The sequence below is a fragment of the Mus pahari genome, chromosome 10 (genome assembly GCF_900095145.1).
Source record: "Mus pahari chromosome 10, PAHARI_EIJ_v1.1, whole genome shotgun sequence".
In the NCBI taxonomy this organism is placed as follows: Eukaryota; Metazoa; Chordata; class Mammalia; order Rodentia; family Muridae; genus Mus; species Mus pahari.
This window is the reverse complement of record NC_034599.1, coordinates 84,266,287-84,285,706: the sequence shown is the minus strand read 5'-3', so window position 1 is coordinate 84,285,706 and position 19,420 is coordinate 84,266,287. Positions and strand designations below refer to the sequence as shown.

The 19,420-nt window shown below is 46.7% G+C and overlaps 1 protein-coding gene across 1 annotated transcript in view; it reads left to right on the top strand.

Moving 5' to 3' along the window:
• Positions 1–19,420, top strand: part of Tbc1d2b (TBC1 domain family member 2B) — a 71,879-nt gene that overhangs the window by 10,290 nt on the left and 42,169 nt on the right. Inside the window, exon 2 of the mRNA XM_021207823.1 lies at positions 10,667–10,820. Within this exon, the coding sequence (XP_021063482.1) occupies positions 10,667–10,820 (154 nt within the window). The remainder of the gene's footprint in view (positions 1–10,666; positions 10,821–19,420) is intronic.

Sequence of the window (19,420 nt, the reverse complement as noted above, 5' to 3'; positions counted from 1 at the left end):
CGGCAGGCCTTATAGGGCCAGGTCCTGATGGGTCTCCAACGGGAGTCCACTATCACCTCTGGCCTCAGGGAGTGCTTATCCTGTATGTACACTGGAACATGATCAGGGCACTGTTGTTAAATGGCTCTGTGGTCTGGAGGGGGTCATTCTGTGTTGGTGCTCTGCCCTTTGCCCCAAAGTCAGAACTAGAGAGTCCCCTGAGATAAGCCTGCCCTCCCCCTGCATATGACACATTGAGGAAACCGATTCCCTCCCACTGTGACTTGGTCTTAGAGCTAAACTCTCCTGCAGACACATGGTCCACGCTGTTGGAGGATACCTGCTCCACAGTAAATCCATTACTAGGAAATCAGGCTTCTGTTCTAACAGTTTTATACATACTCTCAATTGTTCATTCAACTCCTTATTTTGGACATAAATTGAGGAAGCTTAATTACACGAAGTTTGGAAATGGACGGTAGAGATTATAAACTTCCAGTGGGAGCTGACCAAACACAAGCAGTGATGGGTCTGTGCCCCATCCCTCTCCCATGCTTTTTTGTGATAAAGTGTTTACCAGAGGAAGTAGGCTTTTGGCTAGAGCAAGTCCTCTAACCGTAAGAAGGGAACTGAACAGTTTGCCAAGCTCTCACGTGTGCCGTTCCAGAGGTAACATGCTAGCAAGACTTTTCCCGTCCTTTGAAGAAATGTGGCTTCCTCAGAACAGTGGTCCTGAAAGTGGCTCTGTAGAGCAAGTCTCCGGTGCTGTGGAAGGGCAGTGGTGGGCTTCCTGCCCTCCTGGAGACTCGGCCATGCTCGGTAGGCAGTGTAGGCTTCAACAGTCTGCATTTCCAGTGGACATCCCCGCCCTTCTGCTGTAGATCTCTGGCCTCTCCTCTCTGCTTTGTGGGTCACGAGTGACTGTTCTTGGGGTACTGTTTGATACTGGCCATGATGCTTGTGTGGATGTCATACGGCACCTTGGGAGAGCCGTTACTCTCCTTCTGTTACATGAGTTCCGGGATTGGACTTCGGTTACCTTCTCTCTGGCCTTTGATGGTAAAGCAAAATATCAGAACCACGTGGGTGGCAACAGTGATGTGTGAGCCCTTTCTTCTCAGGTTAACAGTCTGTGGTTTGCAGCTGCAGTCAGCTTTGCATTCTGGGTTTCTATGCTCTGGAAGGAGGCGGTGTTGGAGCAGGGCTGTCCAGCAGGCCCCTGGCTGAGGCCACAGGAGTTCTTGCTTGACTTTGCAGTGGCAGAGCCACCAGAATGTAGTTCTCTGGTCACTTGGAAGCTTCCCGTGCTCCCTTCCTCTGGAACTGAAAGCATTTGACAGGCTTTGCCGTTTCCTGAGAGGAAGAGCAGGCCCAGGGAGTGGCCTCACCCGTGCCAGCATCCTGACGAACCTTGCCTGCGTGGGCAGCCCGAGATGAGATGTGGTTCGGCCAGCCCCTCGCAGGCTGGCCGTGTCTGCTGCACCTATGCCTTCATACTTTCAGCCTCTCTTCTGATTGGCTAGTGGACTTTCTTCTAAGTCCATCACCAGCACTTGCCCTTCCCCCAACAGCAGGGTCCCACTGCGGCCCAGGCTGGCCTGGCACTCGCCACGCAGCCCATGTTGACCTGAGCCTCTCACAGGTGCGAGTCCCTGTACTTGGCTGCCATCTAGAATGGTATCAAGTTAAAGGTCCTTTTAGAAACTGCTTTTCTCTTGAAGATTTTTTTTTTAAATATGGAACACCTCGCAGGTTGACTTACCATTTCTTCATGGGGCCACACCAGTCTTCTCTGTTGGTCCAGTGCTAGCCTATGTGCTGCCCAAGCAAGCCCAAGCAGCTGCTTTGAAAAGCAGACTGCTCGGATGCTGAAGGCGGCAGCACGTCCGGCTGGGCACCCATCAGTAAGAGGCACAGAAGGTGTCCAGCCCTCACAAAGGAGCTGGCTTAGAGTTCAACTAGTTCTTTTCATGAGATGTGTGGAAATACTAATTTCTATGAGCAATTTAAAGATTTAACCAATGAGAATGTATTGTTTTCCCTAGAAGCGTGGAGTTTGTGAAATGGCATCTTGTCATCTGAGGAGCAGGAGGCCAAGTATTAGCTGCCTCGGCCTCTCACTTGGGTTCAGACGAGTTCAAACCTTCCAGGGGAAGCATGTATTTTTCCATTAGTATGGAGCTCGAGGTTGTTTCTAGGCTCGTGCACGATTGTGAAACACTCAAAAGAAAACATTGGAAGCTAAAGTCTGTTAGACTTGGGATGTTGTCTGCCATCCATCTTAACTTTGTTCTTTATTATCACACTTAACAGTTTTTAATTGTTTATGGGGAAAGTACCTTGGACATTCCTTGGAAATGAGTATATCCTTTCTTAAGTTTTTAAGACTTGAGATCCTTCCCATTAACTGCCATTACTTACAGCCTTTGGGAACGGTGGGTAAAACCTTTCATGTGGTGTATGCATGCAGCTTCCTAGTATGCAGACTTAACCCATCCGCATGTGTGTCTTACTTCTGGGTTACCGTTGAAACTGCTGTTACAGCTCTTTAATGCAGTGGAGCCTGACCCCTGAGAAGGAAGCCAGATCTTACGCAGATCTGAAGCCATTGTCACGAATAACTAGCTCATTGGAGAAATGAAAGATTGGCTCTGTGGGGGACGTGGGATGCGGAGGCAGTTAGGTGGGTGGTAGTATTGTGGAAGCAGAACTGGCCTGCTCATCCATTGTGTAGGAGGAAGGACATGGTCCTGTGGTGTGGGCAGTGTGGGCCCTGTACCTGGCCAGATGAGTTGACCTTTGAAAACATCCAAGGGTTTGGAAAGGGAAGCCTAGAAACAGCCATCTGGTTGGAGGGCCTGCGGCAGAGGCGTGGATAATTTGAGAGCTTGGTCAGGGAGGGTATCAGCAGGTCTGGTGGGCCTGCTCTGTATGAAAGCTGTTGCTGTCTTCTTTGTATCTGTTTAAATGTAGTCTAAAGATTGCTTGATGCTTTCCATTTCTCTTTATAAATAAATAAATAAACAAACATTTGTTTATTTTATGTGTATGAGTGTTTTTGCCCGCTTGTATATCTGTGCACCACACACATGCCTGGTACCCTCAGATGTCAGAACAGGGTGTTGGATTCCCTGGAACTAGAACTATGAATGGTTGTGTGCTGCCTTGTGGGTGTTGGGAATTAAACCATGTTCTCTACCAGAACAACTGCTCTTAGCCACAGCCCTGCTGCTTTCTATTTTTAAACCAAGTCCGTAAGTAGAACTGTGGGTACAAGCATCCAGTGAGAGCAGCTCATGGACGGGTGCTCTTGCTCTCTCAGCGCCAGGGTACCACGCCTGGGCTCCAGAACTGAGGCCCTGGGCACTGGTTGACGAGTGTGTGGCCTCCGGCATGCCCCTAAAACCAGCACGGTCAGAGGGTTTTAAGTTAAACTTCAGTGTTGTTCAAGGTCATCAACCTTTCAGCGTTTGAGAAAAGCCATAGAGGAACTTCTGCTTCCTGCTGGAGTACAGAGAATGGAGTTTGTCTTAGGCAGGCTCTCGTCCTCCTCGGGAGTGGGCCATGCAGACTTTGAGTATGAGAGTGGCGGGACACTGGCCGAGAAAGCTGGGTAGGCACAGTGGCCTGGTGAGTGTAGCACCTGTCAAGTCAGAACAGCATCCGGGAGCAGGATGCTCGTGCGAGCCTCACCCAGCTCGCAGGAAAGGATGTGCTGATGCTTAGGCTCCATGGGTAGGCAGGTAGACGATGCTGTTTGGGGAGATTATTGTGAGGCTCAGATGACTGCGTAGAACAAAACTGTTGGATTGGCAGTGTTACATGACTAGCATGCAAATGGGGATGGCTAGAGGCTGGAGAGCCTGTTCTTCATTACAGTTTGTTTTTGTTTTTGTTTTTTTTAAGAAAATTGGTGTATATGTTTATAGAAAAATGTTCAGACAGAAGTACACCAAAGTTTTGGGAGGGACCATTTCTGGTGATGTGGTTATGGTCATTTTATTTTCTAATTTGTTTTCCAAATTCATCACAGGAATGAGTGAGAGAGAGAGAGAGAGAGAGAGAGAGAGAGAGAGAGAGAGAGAGAGAGAGAGAGAGATCCTTATTGCTTGGCATTAAAGTCTAAATTTGTGACCAGAGAGATGACTTCATGACTAAGAGTACTCGATGTTTTCATAGAGACCCCGGGTTTGGTTCCCAACACACACATGGCAGCTCACAGCCATATATATATATAGCTCCAGTTCCAGGAGATGTGACACTCTTTTCATATCCTCACAGGCACCAGGCACACACTCATATATACAAAATAAAATAAATATTTAAAAACCTGAAATCTAAAATGAACTTTTAGGCTAAGCACACAGGAGGCAGAGATAAGTGGATCTCTGAGTTTGAGTCTAGACTGGCCTACATAGAGAGTTCCAGGACAGCAAGGGTGAGGAGACCCAGTCTGAGAGGGAGAAGGGGGGGGAGAGATTAAAATGCACTTTCATAAAAGTGCAGAAGAGTAAGGTCTTGGAGGTAGACAGGACGGCACTGGATCTGGGCAGAGCATGGATTCCCTGCAGAGCAGTGGCAGCCCAAGACTCCACATCAGATCTTCAGGCTTCTCAGTTTAGTTGTGGCATTTTTAGTCACATGGACATTTTCTTTGCTTGCTTACATTGAGGCTTTAGAAAGACTTTTGTTCCAAGAAAGTAGAAATGTGAGGACATTCCTTCCACGTTGCTAGGGGAGAGAGTCAACCCTGTGACTCAGCCGGGAGCCAGCCCCCCAGAGTTGGGGGGGGGGGAGAATCAGCTAGTGACTTGCAGTTTCAAGTCTGCCCTTCTAGCTGTCACTTCAGGCCTCAGTCCTAAAGGAGTGGCTTGGTGTTCTTATACCCTGCACCACAGCTCACTTCTGGCCAGGACTATGCCCAGAGCAGACCTCACCGCTTTGCTGTCCAAACTCTGATCAAACCCCGTTGATCTCTGCTCCACTCCATGGCTCTGTAAGTCCAGCCCTTCCTTCATCTCCTGAAAAATGCAGTCGAAAGCTAATGGCCTCTTAACTCAAGAGACTGAGGAGGCAAACAGTCTTAACTGTGTAGACATTTTCTTATAACTTTGTGGGTTTTATTCCATTCACTAATTTAGCAAGTTCACTAACTTGTTCATCTAATGATTTGTATTTATTATATTAAATCTCGAATCAAATTCGAAATGATTCTCCACTATGACAAGTTTCTCATGTAGGTTGTAATTCGTGGTGATTTTTTTTTCTTTCCAGATGTTTGAGTGGTTGTCAGTGCCATTATTCAGTAGGTAATCCTTTCTCCACTGGTTTGATTTGAATTGTTACTTAAATACTCATTTACACACTTAACCTTGTATTTTGATTTGCTAGCAGTACATATTCTTGCTTTAATTATCGTAGCTTCATAATATGCTTGACTGGGGCGGGACAGTCCCATGCCCGTTATTTCAGAGTGAACTTCAGAAGTGTTTTATTGTGTCTTTGCCGAGCTTTGAACTTTTCAGTCTGGAGAATGAAAAATATCTCAGTTATATAGCTGGGCTGTGTGTGTGTGTGTGTGTGTGTGTGTGTGTGTGTGTGTGTGTGTGTTAATAATCTTTAAAACTGCTTAATGGGCTGGAGAGATGGCTCAGTGGTTAAGAGACTGCTCTTCCAGAGGTCCTGAGTTCAAATCGTAGCAACCACATGGTAGCTCACAACCATCTGGGATGAGATCTGGCGCCTTCTTCTAGTGTGTCTGAAGACAGCTACAGTGCACTTATATATAATAAATAAATAAATCTTTAAAACTGGTTCATTCAGAAAGCAGCCAGTCTGAGAAAACAGTGGATTGGCATTCTAAAAAGATCTGTCTTTTGTCTCACTTCCAGCCAGCTCAGCATTTTATGTCAATCGTGATGAGCATTTGTCTCATTTGCTGCTGGGTAGAAGAAAACGTTTGCTTTTGAACTGTCTCTGCAACAGGAATCACTTAGGTCTTCTTAAGATCTGTGTCCCTAAGACTAACTGCTAGGACACGATGCTGGCTTCTCTCTAATGCGCCATTGTCCCCTTTTCATCTTTAGGGGCTCTTGGGATCAGTTCTTAGGAATGGGGCCATGGACCAGAGACTTATTATGGTTTATAAATGTACGGACTAAGTGTGGGGGTGGGGAGACAGAGACCTGCAACCACATATTCAGGGATGTGTGTGTATGTGTGTATATTCATACAGAGGCCAGAGGACAATTTTAGCTGTTATTCTTGGGTGCTTTCTACACCCCCTTTCTCTCTTCTGTGCTTGTTTGCTTGTTTGTTTGTTTGTTTGTTTGTTTGTTTGTTTTGAGACAAGGTTTCTCCTTGGCCTGAAGTAGGCTGACCTCTAACCAGCAGCCCCTTGGATCCCTTTGCTATCTCTCCAGCACTGGGATTATAAACATATGTCACTGATGCTGCTATTTTCCTTTTTCCTTTTCCTTCCTCTTTTTTGTAATGTGGATTTAGGGATCAAACTCAGGCCCTTGTACTTCCAAGGTGAGCGCGCTCCCAACCCAGCCCTCCCAATTATAGAGTTCTGATAAGTGAACATTCTCAACTGGAGGACTGGAGTCCCAGCGGGTGAATAGCTGAGGTGAGGCTGAAGCAGAAGCTGTGCTAACAGGTAAAGCCCAGCTCCCCGGCTTTGCTGCTAAGTCCTCAGCCAGGCTCCCCAGTAATATGTCCTACGGTGGTGAGCCCTTAAGAGAGGTCTGCTAAAAAAGTTTGCATAGTTAATGACATAAAAGTCTAAGTCAGGCAAAGGACCAGTAAGTGTTATATAACATACATCATATCTGGGCTGTCGACATATAAAATGGCCAATGAATTCTTTTGACACTTCTAATTTCTTTATTTTAAAAAAGAAATTTCTGCTGAAATCAACAACATTAGGATTAAATAATATAGTGTAGTATTATTTTGAGCACCAAGGTGAAAGCTGTCTGGATTGGAGGAAAGGCAGTTCTTGGGGTCCTCAAGAAGGAACAGAAAGCCAGGGCCTGACTCATCTATGGGTGAGTGGGTTCCTCGATTCAATACTGTGATGGCTTCGGTATAAGAACTTGCGGCAGCAGCTAAAGTATCACATGGTACTTCTTAGGCAGCTGTCAAGAACAGTTCCTCCTCAACCAAATGAGGCATGCCAGGTTCCATTCAATGATATCATGGCTCTTAGAAGCATTACAGGAGTACCATGCCACAATTGTACCCACAAAGCCTTTATCTGCCTCACCTCTCACCTCCATCCAACTGTAGAGGAGACAACCAAGGTGGTTGCCCAAGATGTTTGGTTTGGACTGGGACTGCCCAGTTGAATTTGAGAATTTGAGTGTTCTTGAGACAGCAGCAACAATGGAACATAAGAAAACAGGCACATATTTGCCTCTCATCTACGTTCAAGACACCAAAGTCTTAGATCCAGTGAGACTGGCACGTTTGGCTTGTCTTAGAGAACAACAGAGTAACTAACCCCTCATCCCGTCTTCTGGCTCTGCCCTTCTTTTACATTGTTCCCTGAGCCTTGGAAGGGGTAGAGTAAATGTCCCATGTGTGGCTTTGCATTTTTTGGGCATTTTCAGTGCTTGGATTGGTTATGAGTCTTTTCAGTTATTGCTGTGCCCTGCAGACAGAAAGCTTCTCTGACCACAGACGACAGCAGCCCTGTGGACCTAGACAGACACATCGTAGTCATTTCACTCCTAGATTTCTGTGAATATGTGTGTATGCATGTATGTTTGCACATTCGCAGGTGTAAAGGTTCACACGTGGGAGCATGTGAATCGGACGTCTTTCTTGAGCACTCTTTGGTTAACTGAGATCCAGTAACCTGAGCGCACAGATGCCACCTAGCCTTGCAACCCAGCTCTCTCTGGGAAAGGATGTGGTCTCTGTCTCCTGAGTGCTGGGATTACAAGCAGATGCCACACGTTACCACACAGAATCCCGTGGGTTCTGGAGAGTCACACTCTGGCCCTCTTGCTAACACAGCAAGTGTTTTTTACCCCTGAACCATCTCCCTGGCCGTGATTTGTAGATTTCTTTTTGAAACTCAAACCCAGTTCTTTGTGCCCGATAGACCAACCCTGGGCCGGTAGTCCTTAGTTCTGCTAGAAAGCAGGCTGGGCAAACCATGGGGATCAGGCTGTAAGTAGTACCCTCCCAGGGCCTCTGCTTCCTCTCTGCCCCCAGGTTCCTGCCCTGGCTTTCCTCGGTGATGGACTGTGATCAGGACTTGTAAGCGGAAATAAGAGCTTTCTTCCCGAGTTGCCTTGTCTAAGACATATATTCAGAGGCTTTCAAGCCTTGCGGTGGTCGGCCCTAATCTTCGCCTTCCTTCCCCCTCGCTTCATCTGCACTGCATGCCCGGGGTCCTTCTCCCAGAGCTGTTGCCTCACCTGGTGCCCTTTCAGCTCCCAACTTCTTGTAGAAACAGCTGATTGGCTTTCTTTTCTTTCTAATGGGCGGGACTCCAGTTCCCAGGCTGACAGGTACTCAGTGGAAGCTGTGGCATGAGTGAGTGAAAGCAGTGCTTGGCTGATAGTGGAAAGAACTGCCCCTAACCGCTCAGAGGTCCTAAGTCCACGGTTTTCTTTACCTTGGGCCAGGGGTGCGAAGAGCCCAAGCTAGAGCCATGCTGCCTGGAGGCTCTGAAGAGTCGAAGTTTGGCCTCTAGGCCTCTTACTTGCTCTCAGACATACATGGCCTGTGACCTGGGAAGCACTGTGTCTGACAGTATACCTTATTGCCAGCATTGACAAAGTCCCCACATTGTGACTTAGCATTTTCCTTTTGCATGGGATGGCCTACAACTATGTGAACAGCTCTGTCTTATTTGCAGCTTTGTTCATAATTTGATTCCCTTATATGTTGGGTGTATATGCACATGCATATGTGTGGTACGTGTAATATGTGCACATGGTGTTTATGGGCTCCCATCCTGTGTATTACTGCAGGGGGACATTGGCTGTCCTGCTCCATCACATTCTACCAATTCACTTAAGGAGATAGGTCTCTTACTGACTAGACCGGTAGCCAGCAAGCCCTCCTGATTATCCCACCCCCACCCTCAGTGCTGGGGTTACAGGCAATCATAAGTCATTTTACATGAGATCAGGTTATCATGTTAGTGCAGCAAGAACTCTTGCCCACTGAGCCATCCCCTCAGCCCTTGGTTGATTTTTTTTTTTTTTAATGTACTTATATTACAGAGTGAAACTCATGGGTTTGGACCAGTACGTAGAATCATGACTGCCATAGTAATGATACAGGAGTAACTCCATGATCCCTGTTTCTCTGTGTTTGCCCCTGGTTGTCAGTCCCTCTTTCACCATCAAGCCTAGAAACCCCACATTGTTGTTGCTGTACATTCGTCACTTTTGGTGGTTTGAAGATACACTATGTGACCTTTGTGTCCTGGCTTTCTTCACTTTGCAGTATGCAATAGTCATATGTTCTGTGAATCCGTACTTTGCTCCCTTCATTATGCGGATTGCCAGATGATGTGTATTTTGGGTTGTTGGCAGGTTTTGGCAGCTGGGAGTAAAGCGTCTATAAATGCTCACATATGAGCTTTCGTGTGCATAGTTTTATTCCTGTTGGGCATGTGTGAGAAGTGAGGCTTTGCTGTTACTTGATGACTATACATTTAATTTCATACAGAACTGCCAAGCTCTCCTTAAAGTAGTTGGATCACTGTGTATGTCCACCACAGTTTATGAAAGTTGTCCTTGCTGTATACTTTTTCTGATACTCAGTACTACAAAATGAAATAGTAACCAGTTCTGAGCTGAGTACAGTGGACATAGATGCAATCTCAGAATTTAAAAGGCTGGGACAGTATGGTCATAGTAAGTTCAAGACCAGCCTGGGCGACATAGAAAGCCCTGTCTCAAAAACTGTGAGTGACTACCACCGATCTAATCTTTCCACTCCCTCTTCAACATAGGATACCGTCTGAGCCAGAGGGTGACACAGATGTCCTGGTTAGGGCTGATAACTCTGCCATCACTACCTCTTGGTATTTTGAACAGTTATGTTCCCTCATTAGCTGCCACTCACAGCTATGGGAAGGTTCTCTGACCAAGGCTGGGAACAGCGCTAATCTGCAGGGATGTGTCTGAGTGTTTGCAAGGCAGTTTAACAGAACAACAGTAGTAGGCTCCTTTCTAGGCCTATGGGTGCCTCAGCCAGGGGCTCTTGACTAGGTTTATCGTACTAGGCACAGGTTTCCCCAACCCTGTGGAGCAGGCCTCAAATCCTAACAAAAAGTAGGTGGCTGTGCCCACCACAACCATACCAACATGGCACCAGTAAGCATATCGCGTCTTACAGGTTGGTGCTGTACCTCTTAGGGGTCACATCTGGGCAGTACCGGTGATGGCTTCTCTCCCCCAGCAGACTGGCTCAGCAGTATAAGTGTAGACAGCAGGAAGAGTGCTTCAGCTCGGCTCAGCTCCACTTCTTCCTTCCGTGTCTGAAGTATGTGGCTGGTTTAACTGCAGGAGAGTCTTCATTCATTATGTTCTCTTGGGCAACCAAGGTGCTCTCTTCTTACTGCCGCTCTCTTCCTGTGTACAGTTTATACACGGAGATTTTTTAGCTCTTTATGCTACTGGTGGTACTAACAAGGTGCCCCTCCCCCTCGTTCTAGGCTCCTAATCGTGAGCTCATGACTTACTGGCTACAGGAGCTTCAGCAGAAAAGATGGGAATATTGCAACAGCCTTGACATGGTGAAGTGGGACAGCAGGACTTCCCCAACTCCAGGGGATTTTCCCAAGGGCCTTGTGGCCAGAGATACCACAGGTAAGACTGAGGTGGGGGGGCTCCAAACCTGCTCTTTCTGGGTAGCCATTTGACACAGCAACTCACATCAGCAGTGAGTGAAAAGGAATGCAGAATGACGGTAATGACAGTCTGCAGTCCACAGTGCCAAGAGCTCAGGGACACAGCCAATACTGAGTGGCCTGGGTGCAATCGGGCAAGGCTGGTGCCGAGTGAGGGCTATAAGGCTAGCCCACTTTCTGCCATAATTAAAGATGGAGTGCACTCCCCTATGCATTCGTGCTTGGGCCAGCTTCCGGAAGGCTTGCATCTGAACCTGCCAGGAGAGGAATCTCACAGCCTCCCGCGGGTTATCCTCTGGTACTCTTAGGAAGGCCGAACAGCCAGGCACTGGTTCTGGTTTATGTATTATGTAGGTCCATGTCATTGTCATTGTCCTAGCAAGTCCTGGCCTTTTACAGCTGAGAGAATGTGCTTTTGTACTTGAAAAGCAAAATTTAAACCCCAAGATCTTCTCATGATTGTTGGTTGTATCGAGCCCTCTAGAAAGAATGAGTATCCATCTTTCTAACCTACCTCTCCCCTCCAGAGGCTGTAGCGTGAGGCTGGTTTTGTGTCTCCATCCTGATAGCTTGTTAGGACAAGCCCAGAGCTCCTAAGCTCTGAGGTGAACTCTAAAATGGCCAGGGCATCTTATTAGCAATTTAAAAATAATTTTAAAATTATATTGTGGGGGCTGGAGAGATGGCTCAGAGGTTAAGAGCACTGACTGCTCTTCCAGAGTTCCTGAGTGCAATTCCCAGCAACTACACAGTAGCTCACATCTGTAATGGGATCCTATGCCCTCTTCTGGTGTGTCTGAAGACAGCTACAGTGTACTCATATAAATAAAATAAATAAATCCTTTTAAATAATTATATTTGTGTATGCACAGTGCATGTATGTGTGCACATGTGTGACTATGCCCCTGTATGTGCTAAAGTGAACATGTCAGGGTTAGAGAACAACTTTCAGGTGTTGCTTTTCTCTTCCTGCCCTGTGGGTCCCAGAGATGTCGTTAGCCTCAGCAATAAGCAGGTTTGCCCACTGAGATATCTTGACAGCCTTTTATTAGCATTCTTAGTTACTTTTTTTGAGTTAAGAGTCTCACTGTGCAGCCTTGGTTAGCCTGGAACTCACTATGTAGACCAAGGTGACCTTAAACACATAGAGATCCGCCTACCTCTTCCTCTGCGGTACTGGGGTTAAACTGTGTGACACTGTGCAGGCCTATGCTAACACTGCAAAGGAGTACGCATTAAAATTGAAACCAGTACAGGGTTTGTTCTAGCACTTCTGTAAAAAGCTGTGCTGTGCACTCCGTAAAGCGTGTGGGACCCTCTGCTCGGCAACGCAAAAGCAGTGCCGTCTGAGTTCTGAGCACAGAGCTGCTGCTTTCTTCTGGAATCATCATCTGAGGCTCTCGAATTTGCCAGTCTGGTTTTCCTGGCTGGGGGCGGAGTGTGGTGGGGTGTGGTGTTTTGTTTCGTTTTGTTTCTAGCAGACTATCTATCTAGTCAGTGAGAAGACACTACCTGTGAATGTTTTTCTAGGAGCTCTTATCATGGAGTCTTAGCATTCTGGTTCTCCTCAGAGTGGAAGGGAAGCCGTTATATTCAAGTGCACGTGGCTTGGTTGTTTGGTTTTTTATTTTTTTTATTTATTAATTTTTATTTTCATTGTTCTAGGCTAGCTTTGAGCCCCTGATCATCCTGCCTTAACCTCCTCATGCTAGATTACATGGTTGCACCAGTGCATTGAGCCCTGGAGTGTAGTAGGCAAACACTCCAGCAGCTGAACTGCACCTTTTTTTTTTTTTAATTTGTTTTATATATTTTTTGAGACAAAGTCTTGTAGCCCAGGCTAGCCTCAAACTCACTTTGTAGCTGTGGAAAACCTTGAACTCCTAATGTGCTTAACCTTGAACTTCCTGCCTGTGCTTCCAGCCCATAGACTGAGGTATTCAAAAGGCACCTTTAGCATTGTTTCAGTGATGAGCTCTCCCTCAGTTTCAGGGCCACTCAGAACCTGGGGAAGAAACTGTAGGGCGTGGCCAGCCTCCATGCTAGTGTGCTGCTAAAAGAAGGCCACAGAAGTAGCACCTGGTGTTGGGGTCCCTCTGTCATGTCTGCCTCCTTGCAAACCTGAGGTTAAGTAGGGGACAGAGAGGAGTCATCTGCTCCCTCTCTGGTTTGGGGATCCCAGCTATGGGTGCTTAGAGTTTGTGCCGTGCTGTTTGCTCGTTCAGCAGGTGCCTGAAGTTGTCACCAGTTTCTCCCCTCAAGCCTTCCTGTCAGCCAGAATGTTTGTGCAGAGAAAAGCAAGAAGTGTCAGGGCAAATGCCGGGCAGCCTGGGCCCTTTCGTGGGCTGAGCTCAGCATTGGCGTTGTTGGAGACCTCTCTAAGGGCACGATGCTTCCGGCCAGCCAAGCCAATCCTAAAACAGTCTGGGAGAGCCTGCTGGCTGGCCTTAAATTTTGAGATCTTTATCTAGAGGCAGAAAGTGAAAAATTCTAAAGTAGAAAGTCAAGAAGACCAGGGACTGGAGAGATGGCTCAGAAGTTCAGAATGCTTGTTGCTCTTTCAGAGAATCTGGGTGTGGTTCCCAGCACCCATGTAAGTTGGCTCCCAACTGCCTGTAATCCAGTTCCGTGAGATCCACACCCACTTCTGATCCCTGGGAACAGCAGAACACACATGGTATATACACAATGGATTACACACATAAACTTTGCTAAGGAGAAGTCTAAATTTCAGACCCTTTCATTTCATCCTCAGCGGGGAAGAACTGGTTAAAAGATAAATTGTGGTTCTGTAGCAGTGTCCTGTATTTGTAGCTGTGCTGTGGTTACCGGTCCACTTTAGCCTAACTGGGCTAAGACTAGCTTGACTGAAAGGTGAAGCACTGGTTTGCATGAAAAATAAAACATGCTTTTGTCTCCTGGTCACCCAGTCATCTCTCCCTGCCAGACATGTGCATTTATAGCTGGAGTGTCCACCCATTCATGACCCTCCAGGCACCTGAAGTCAGGGTGGAGAGAGAGAAAGACAGGTGCATGGAAGGCCAAGTGCTGACTCAGAAGGCGATTCTGTCTGGAGGCTTGTGGGCCTGGCTCCAAGTCTTGACTTTGATGTTTACTGATTGTCAGGCACTTATCCACTACAGGAGTGCACACTGTGTCGTCAAAACAAAGTGTGTCCACCCTCCACATCACAAGGATCGAAAGGAAAAGCCCATTGCTAAGGGTCGAGATACACACACACACCACGCACGCACTCGCGCACGCACTCATCTGATAATGTGATTTTGAATGGGTGAGGATTATGTTTCACTACATTAGATAGGAAGCTGGATTAACAAAAAGAACATTATTTTTCTCACTCACGGGCAGCTCAGAGCTGGAGTGCTGACTCCTCGGCCACATCCATTGCCCCATTCTTAGGACTAGCTTTCTGATTCACGCTCGTGTCTCTGGGGTGGCCCTCATGTCACAAGAGGATGCCTTCACAGAAACCTTCAGCTTCTCCTTAGCAGTGACTCTCCCGTGGCAGTTCCTTCTGGCCACAGCAGATATCTAGAAGGGAATATGGGGAGCTGAGTGTTTGAGCTGAGCACATGGCCATCCGAGCCTTACTCTTAAGCTGGGATGAATAGCAGGTAGTGGGTCGGCACTGTCATGTGACTGCATATGCTCCTGTATTTCGTGCCTTTAGAGTAAGAAACTGTTACCAGTGTGGTTTTTCAGTTTTTCAGTCAGGCATCAGAAAGTGGGGTGACTTTGTGCCTCTTTGTGTTCTATCTGTTATCCCTTCACAGCCTGGCTCAAGTGAAGTGTCCCTCAAACACCATTCCCCATTGTCTGCTGGATTTGGTTGCACAAGGACCTAGCTTCAGATTATTACTTTGGAAAGATACAAGTCAACTGCCTACATATAGAGACCGTCATATCCGCTAAGAAACAAGGGTGTGCCTGCAGGTTCTCATAGTATTTGAGATTCCACACTGAAGGTGAAATCAGGGTAGATGTCCAGCCTACTTGTTTACTTTGTTCTCCACAAGGCCTTTAGAGAAAGAGCAGAGATAGGTAAGACCTGGCTGTTGGTGAGGCCTCCCGAGAGTCAGGCATGTAAAGGTAGTTATCACCCTGTCCTCTCTGCTTCCTGCTGTGTGAGTTAGCCCAGGGGCAGGAGACTCTATCTCAAGCTCGGGTGGTAGTGAGCAGATTGCCTGTATGTGAATGGTATTTCTTAAGAAGATAGTATTGTGAAAACAGCTCTCGGTGACCACACATTTCCTCTGCATCACCTCCTGTAACTGTCACACCTTCTGCAGTTCTGTATGAGCGCAGGGATTCAGTAACATAGGCAGAGGGCCCTCTAAGCCAGTGGTCTTCAACCTTCTTAATGGTGTGACCCTTAAATACACTTCCATGTGTTGTGGTGACCCCAGCCCTAAAGTTATTTTCTTAGTTACTCCATAACTGTAATTTTGCTACTATTCTGAATCATAATGTAAATATCTGATATGCAACCCCTGTGAAAGGTCGATTGACCCCCCCCCACCACCACCACCACCACCACCACCACCACCAAAGGGGTTTTGACCCACAGGTTGAGAACCACTGCTCTAGGCCTTTGGGCTGCATGGAGGCGTGTGGGTGGAGCGCAGAGCTGGCTCTAGCACCACAGTCACTCGTCACCCTCTGGTGCCACAGTCCTGTGCAGCGATCACACTTGTGTGTCTGTGTGACTCTGTTTGTAAATTGCTACTCGAAACTGTGTGGTGTTTTACATGTGCGCCATGGTAATCAGCAGTGTTGTCTCTGAGAGGCTTGTAACTCACTGCATCTCAGGATCCTCTTTAGGAAACAAGATGTTCTCAGAATCAGGTTCTGTGGAAGTCAGGCTGTGGTCAAGAGGACGTAGCAGAGATGTGTGAAGCCTCTGAAAGGAAACTGCCCAGAACTGGCCAGGGTTTGGCCCCTAGAGGCTGACTAGAGATGGCAGCTGGGGCTGAGAGCAGGGAGGAGTGGGGGAGAAGAGGCAGAAGATGAGTCTGATGTACCTCTGTTAATTCAGGGAACTTACCAGGAAATGGCAGGAAGAGGGACGTCAGGAAGGGCCATGGATGTGAACCCATTGGGAACTGTGGAGACCTCAGTCACCTCCTGGATCATTTCCTCAACCCACAGGAAGCCATTCTTGCCACGTAGCAATTTCCTACGATTAGCCATTCAACCAGACATGTTACCCATTTCATTTGAGTCTTTCTGCAGCTAGGTGTTAGCTATGCTATTAGCGAATCAGGTCTCAGGCTGTGTTCTTGGGAATCATGGACAGATAGGCGAGCCTTAATTTAGGTGCATAGGCTGGTCCCCACTAGGGGCTCTCAGAACCCTGTGGCTTCCTGTCTCTCTATGGGAATTATAGCTTCATGAAGATATCCCCGTTCCTTCTGACTATTCACTCCTTCACAACCTAGATTGAAACTCAGTTTGATTTAAAAAGCCTTTGGAGGCTGGGATTGTGACTCTGTGGTGGAGTACTGGCCTAGCAAGCACAAGAGCCCAATCCTCACATAGCACATCTGATCCTCCCCTGCCTACTAAGCTGATGCCAGTTCCTTGCTCTCCAGCACTGAAGTGGGGCGGATGGCCATCGCCCAGCGTTCTTTCCCATGGGACTTTTCTGGAGCATGCAAGCACTTTGCTGTCTGCTGAGGTTTCTGGCAAAACCAAACTGACACTGTCATAACCATGAGAATATACTCAGGGCTGGAGAGATGGCTCAGTGGTTAAGAACACTTGCTGCTCTTCCAGAGGCTCTGAGTTCAGTTCCTAGTACCCACATGATGGTTCACAGCCATCCATAATTTCAGTTCCAAGGGATCTGACACCCTTTTCTAACCTCCATGGGTATCAGGCATGTACATAGTATGTGGACATACATATGAGGACAAAGTACTCAGACAGACAGACAGACAGACAGACAGTACTCAAACACAGGTAGGTAGGTGGATGGGTGGGTTGGGGGGGAGGGAGGGAGAGAGATATTGAGTGAGAGAGAGACAGAGACAGAGAGAGATTGATTGATTGATTGATTGATGGATACATACATACATAGTATTCAAACACAGATAGATAGATAGATAGATAGATAGATAGATAGATAGATAGATAGATAGATAGATAGATAGATGATAGATAGATAGATAGATAGACAGACAGACAGACAGACAGACAGATAGATAGATGATAGATAGATAGATAGATAGATAGACAGACAGACAGATAGATAGATAGATAGACAGACAGACAAGCAAACTCAGCTAGGAAGCTGCTTCTTTTTCAAGCAAAAGTTGTGACTTATAAAGGTCATTTCTACTCAAGACCCAATAGAAATCATCTCTGCAGTGTGGTTTCTTATGGTCTCTCTGAAAACCCTTTCTACCCACACCCTCTGGCCTAAGTCTTTCATGGGTGGACTGTGAGTTTTTATGGTAATAGGTAGCTTGCTACATCTGAGAGTGACACCCCCTGCTCTTAAGTAGCCTTCCTACCTTGCTGCCAGCCCACACAGGAAAGAGCACTGCATCGACTGACTGTGTAGCAATGGGTACAGTTGGGGCTCGTTTCCTCGCCGAGCTTAGAACTGCCACACTCTTACTCAAGCTGGGTCTGTAAGAGACCAGCCGTCAGGAAGTTGTGGAACAGCTCTGCCTTTCTCTGAAGTAAAGAGTAGATCTCAGTGTGCCTGTGGGCTAGCCCAAGTACTCACAGATGGTGAGTGATGGCTGTATTCTGCTGTCAGGTTCTGAACAGCCTTCTCTGCTTCCTAGCCGTGCGAGTTACTGCCAAGGCAGGTGACTCTTATCCCTGGCTCAGGGTTTTAGTGTTCTGACACAGTAGCTAGAGATTGGGCAGAATTAGTGGGGTCTGAACTTTTTGTCCTTTTGCTTATGAAATTCCCCCTTCCAAATGAAATCTCAAAGGGGACCCCAACATTTCAGTGCGAACCACTGCGAACCACTGGGTGGAGAGAAGGGTAAGCATAGAGAGCAATCTATGAACACAGAGCAGGGGTCCGGCTACCAGGACTTTCTGTGTTCTGTGGTGACTGGTTCCTGGCCACATGGACCTTCCGTAAAGAACTCTCCTTTAGGGTAGCAGCCCTGTGTCATTGGTGCTATTTCTCAGCGCTCAGTGCTTAAGACTGACAGCCTGTCCCTGAGCTGTGTGTAGGTCCCTGGCAGCAGCCCCCCCATTCCTGTCACGATCCAGTGCTTTCACAGGGCATTCTTGGAGTCTTTGACACGGAAGTCAGATTGTGAGCTGCCTGCAAAGTGAGAGCCCATAAGAAGGCATTCCCAGCTAGGACATCTGTCGCCAAAAGTCACTGCTGCCTAGGGTTCTCGGGCCCTGCTGGCTTGTGTAGTCCTAAGCAGCCCTGAGGTATGCCTGACCTACTAGAAATTCATTTTCTTCTTGGCTGTCATTGGTCAGCTGTTCTATTCTAATTGTGTTTTCACATTAATATTGTGGATACTTTATTTAAAAGACATGTAGATAAAGTTGATTATTATCAAATAACCTGAAGTTCTGTTTACAAACATTACTTGTTCTCAGAACATTGCCAACTGAGAAAAATACAAAATATTCGGATTGTCAGAGTTGCTTCTTTAAAAATGATGCAAAATGTTTATTAGATGGCATCATCAGTTGCTATTTTTAATATGACATTTTTATTTCCTACCACTACCTGCCTTTCTAGTTTTGAAACAATTTAACATGTTATTGGAAACAAATATTATTTAAGCTATAAATATTTTTATTTTCAAGTAAGTCTTGGGCATCACATTATTTCAAGCTGGAATATATCCCCAGAGGTTACTTTTTTTTTTTAAAGGAGAGTTTATTTTATTTATGTGTATGAGTGTTTGGCTGAATGAGTATAGTACATTGATAAGTGCTCCACATGACTGCAGTACCCTTGGAGGCCAGACGAGGGCATCACATCCCCTGGAACTGGAGTTCTAGAACCGCTGTGAACTGCCACGTACGTGCTGAGAACTGAACTCGGATCTTTTATAAGAACATCCGGTGCTGTTAATTACTGAGCCAGCGCTACAGTCCCCAAAGCTTACATTTTGAAGAAAAGCTTTGGGTGTCCGTGCTCTTGCCTGTGAGTTTGCTGAGCTCCTATACTGTGAGAAACCGTATTTCCTCACTGTCACGGTTTATAGATGCTAGAAAACATGCTTGTGTCTAATCTTACCATTTCCTAGGAGAAACGAAGAGTATACAAAGCTGATCCTTGCTTTCCTGTGTTCAAATCGCAGCTTAATCCTGGAGATGATTCCTTATCACATAGTTGCTGATCTACAAGACTAGAGGGAAAGTCTAGCCTTTTGTGTCTGCCTGGACCAGCACTGTCGATGTCTGGTTGCCTTGAAGCACATCATAACCCTACTTGGAGAGGCATGGCTCTGCTTTAGATGAAGAGAGCTCACAAGCACGAAAGCTACTCGAGGATCAGTATATATATATATATATATATATATATATATATATATATATATATAT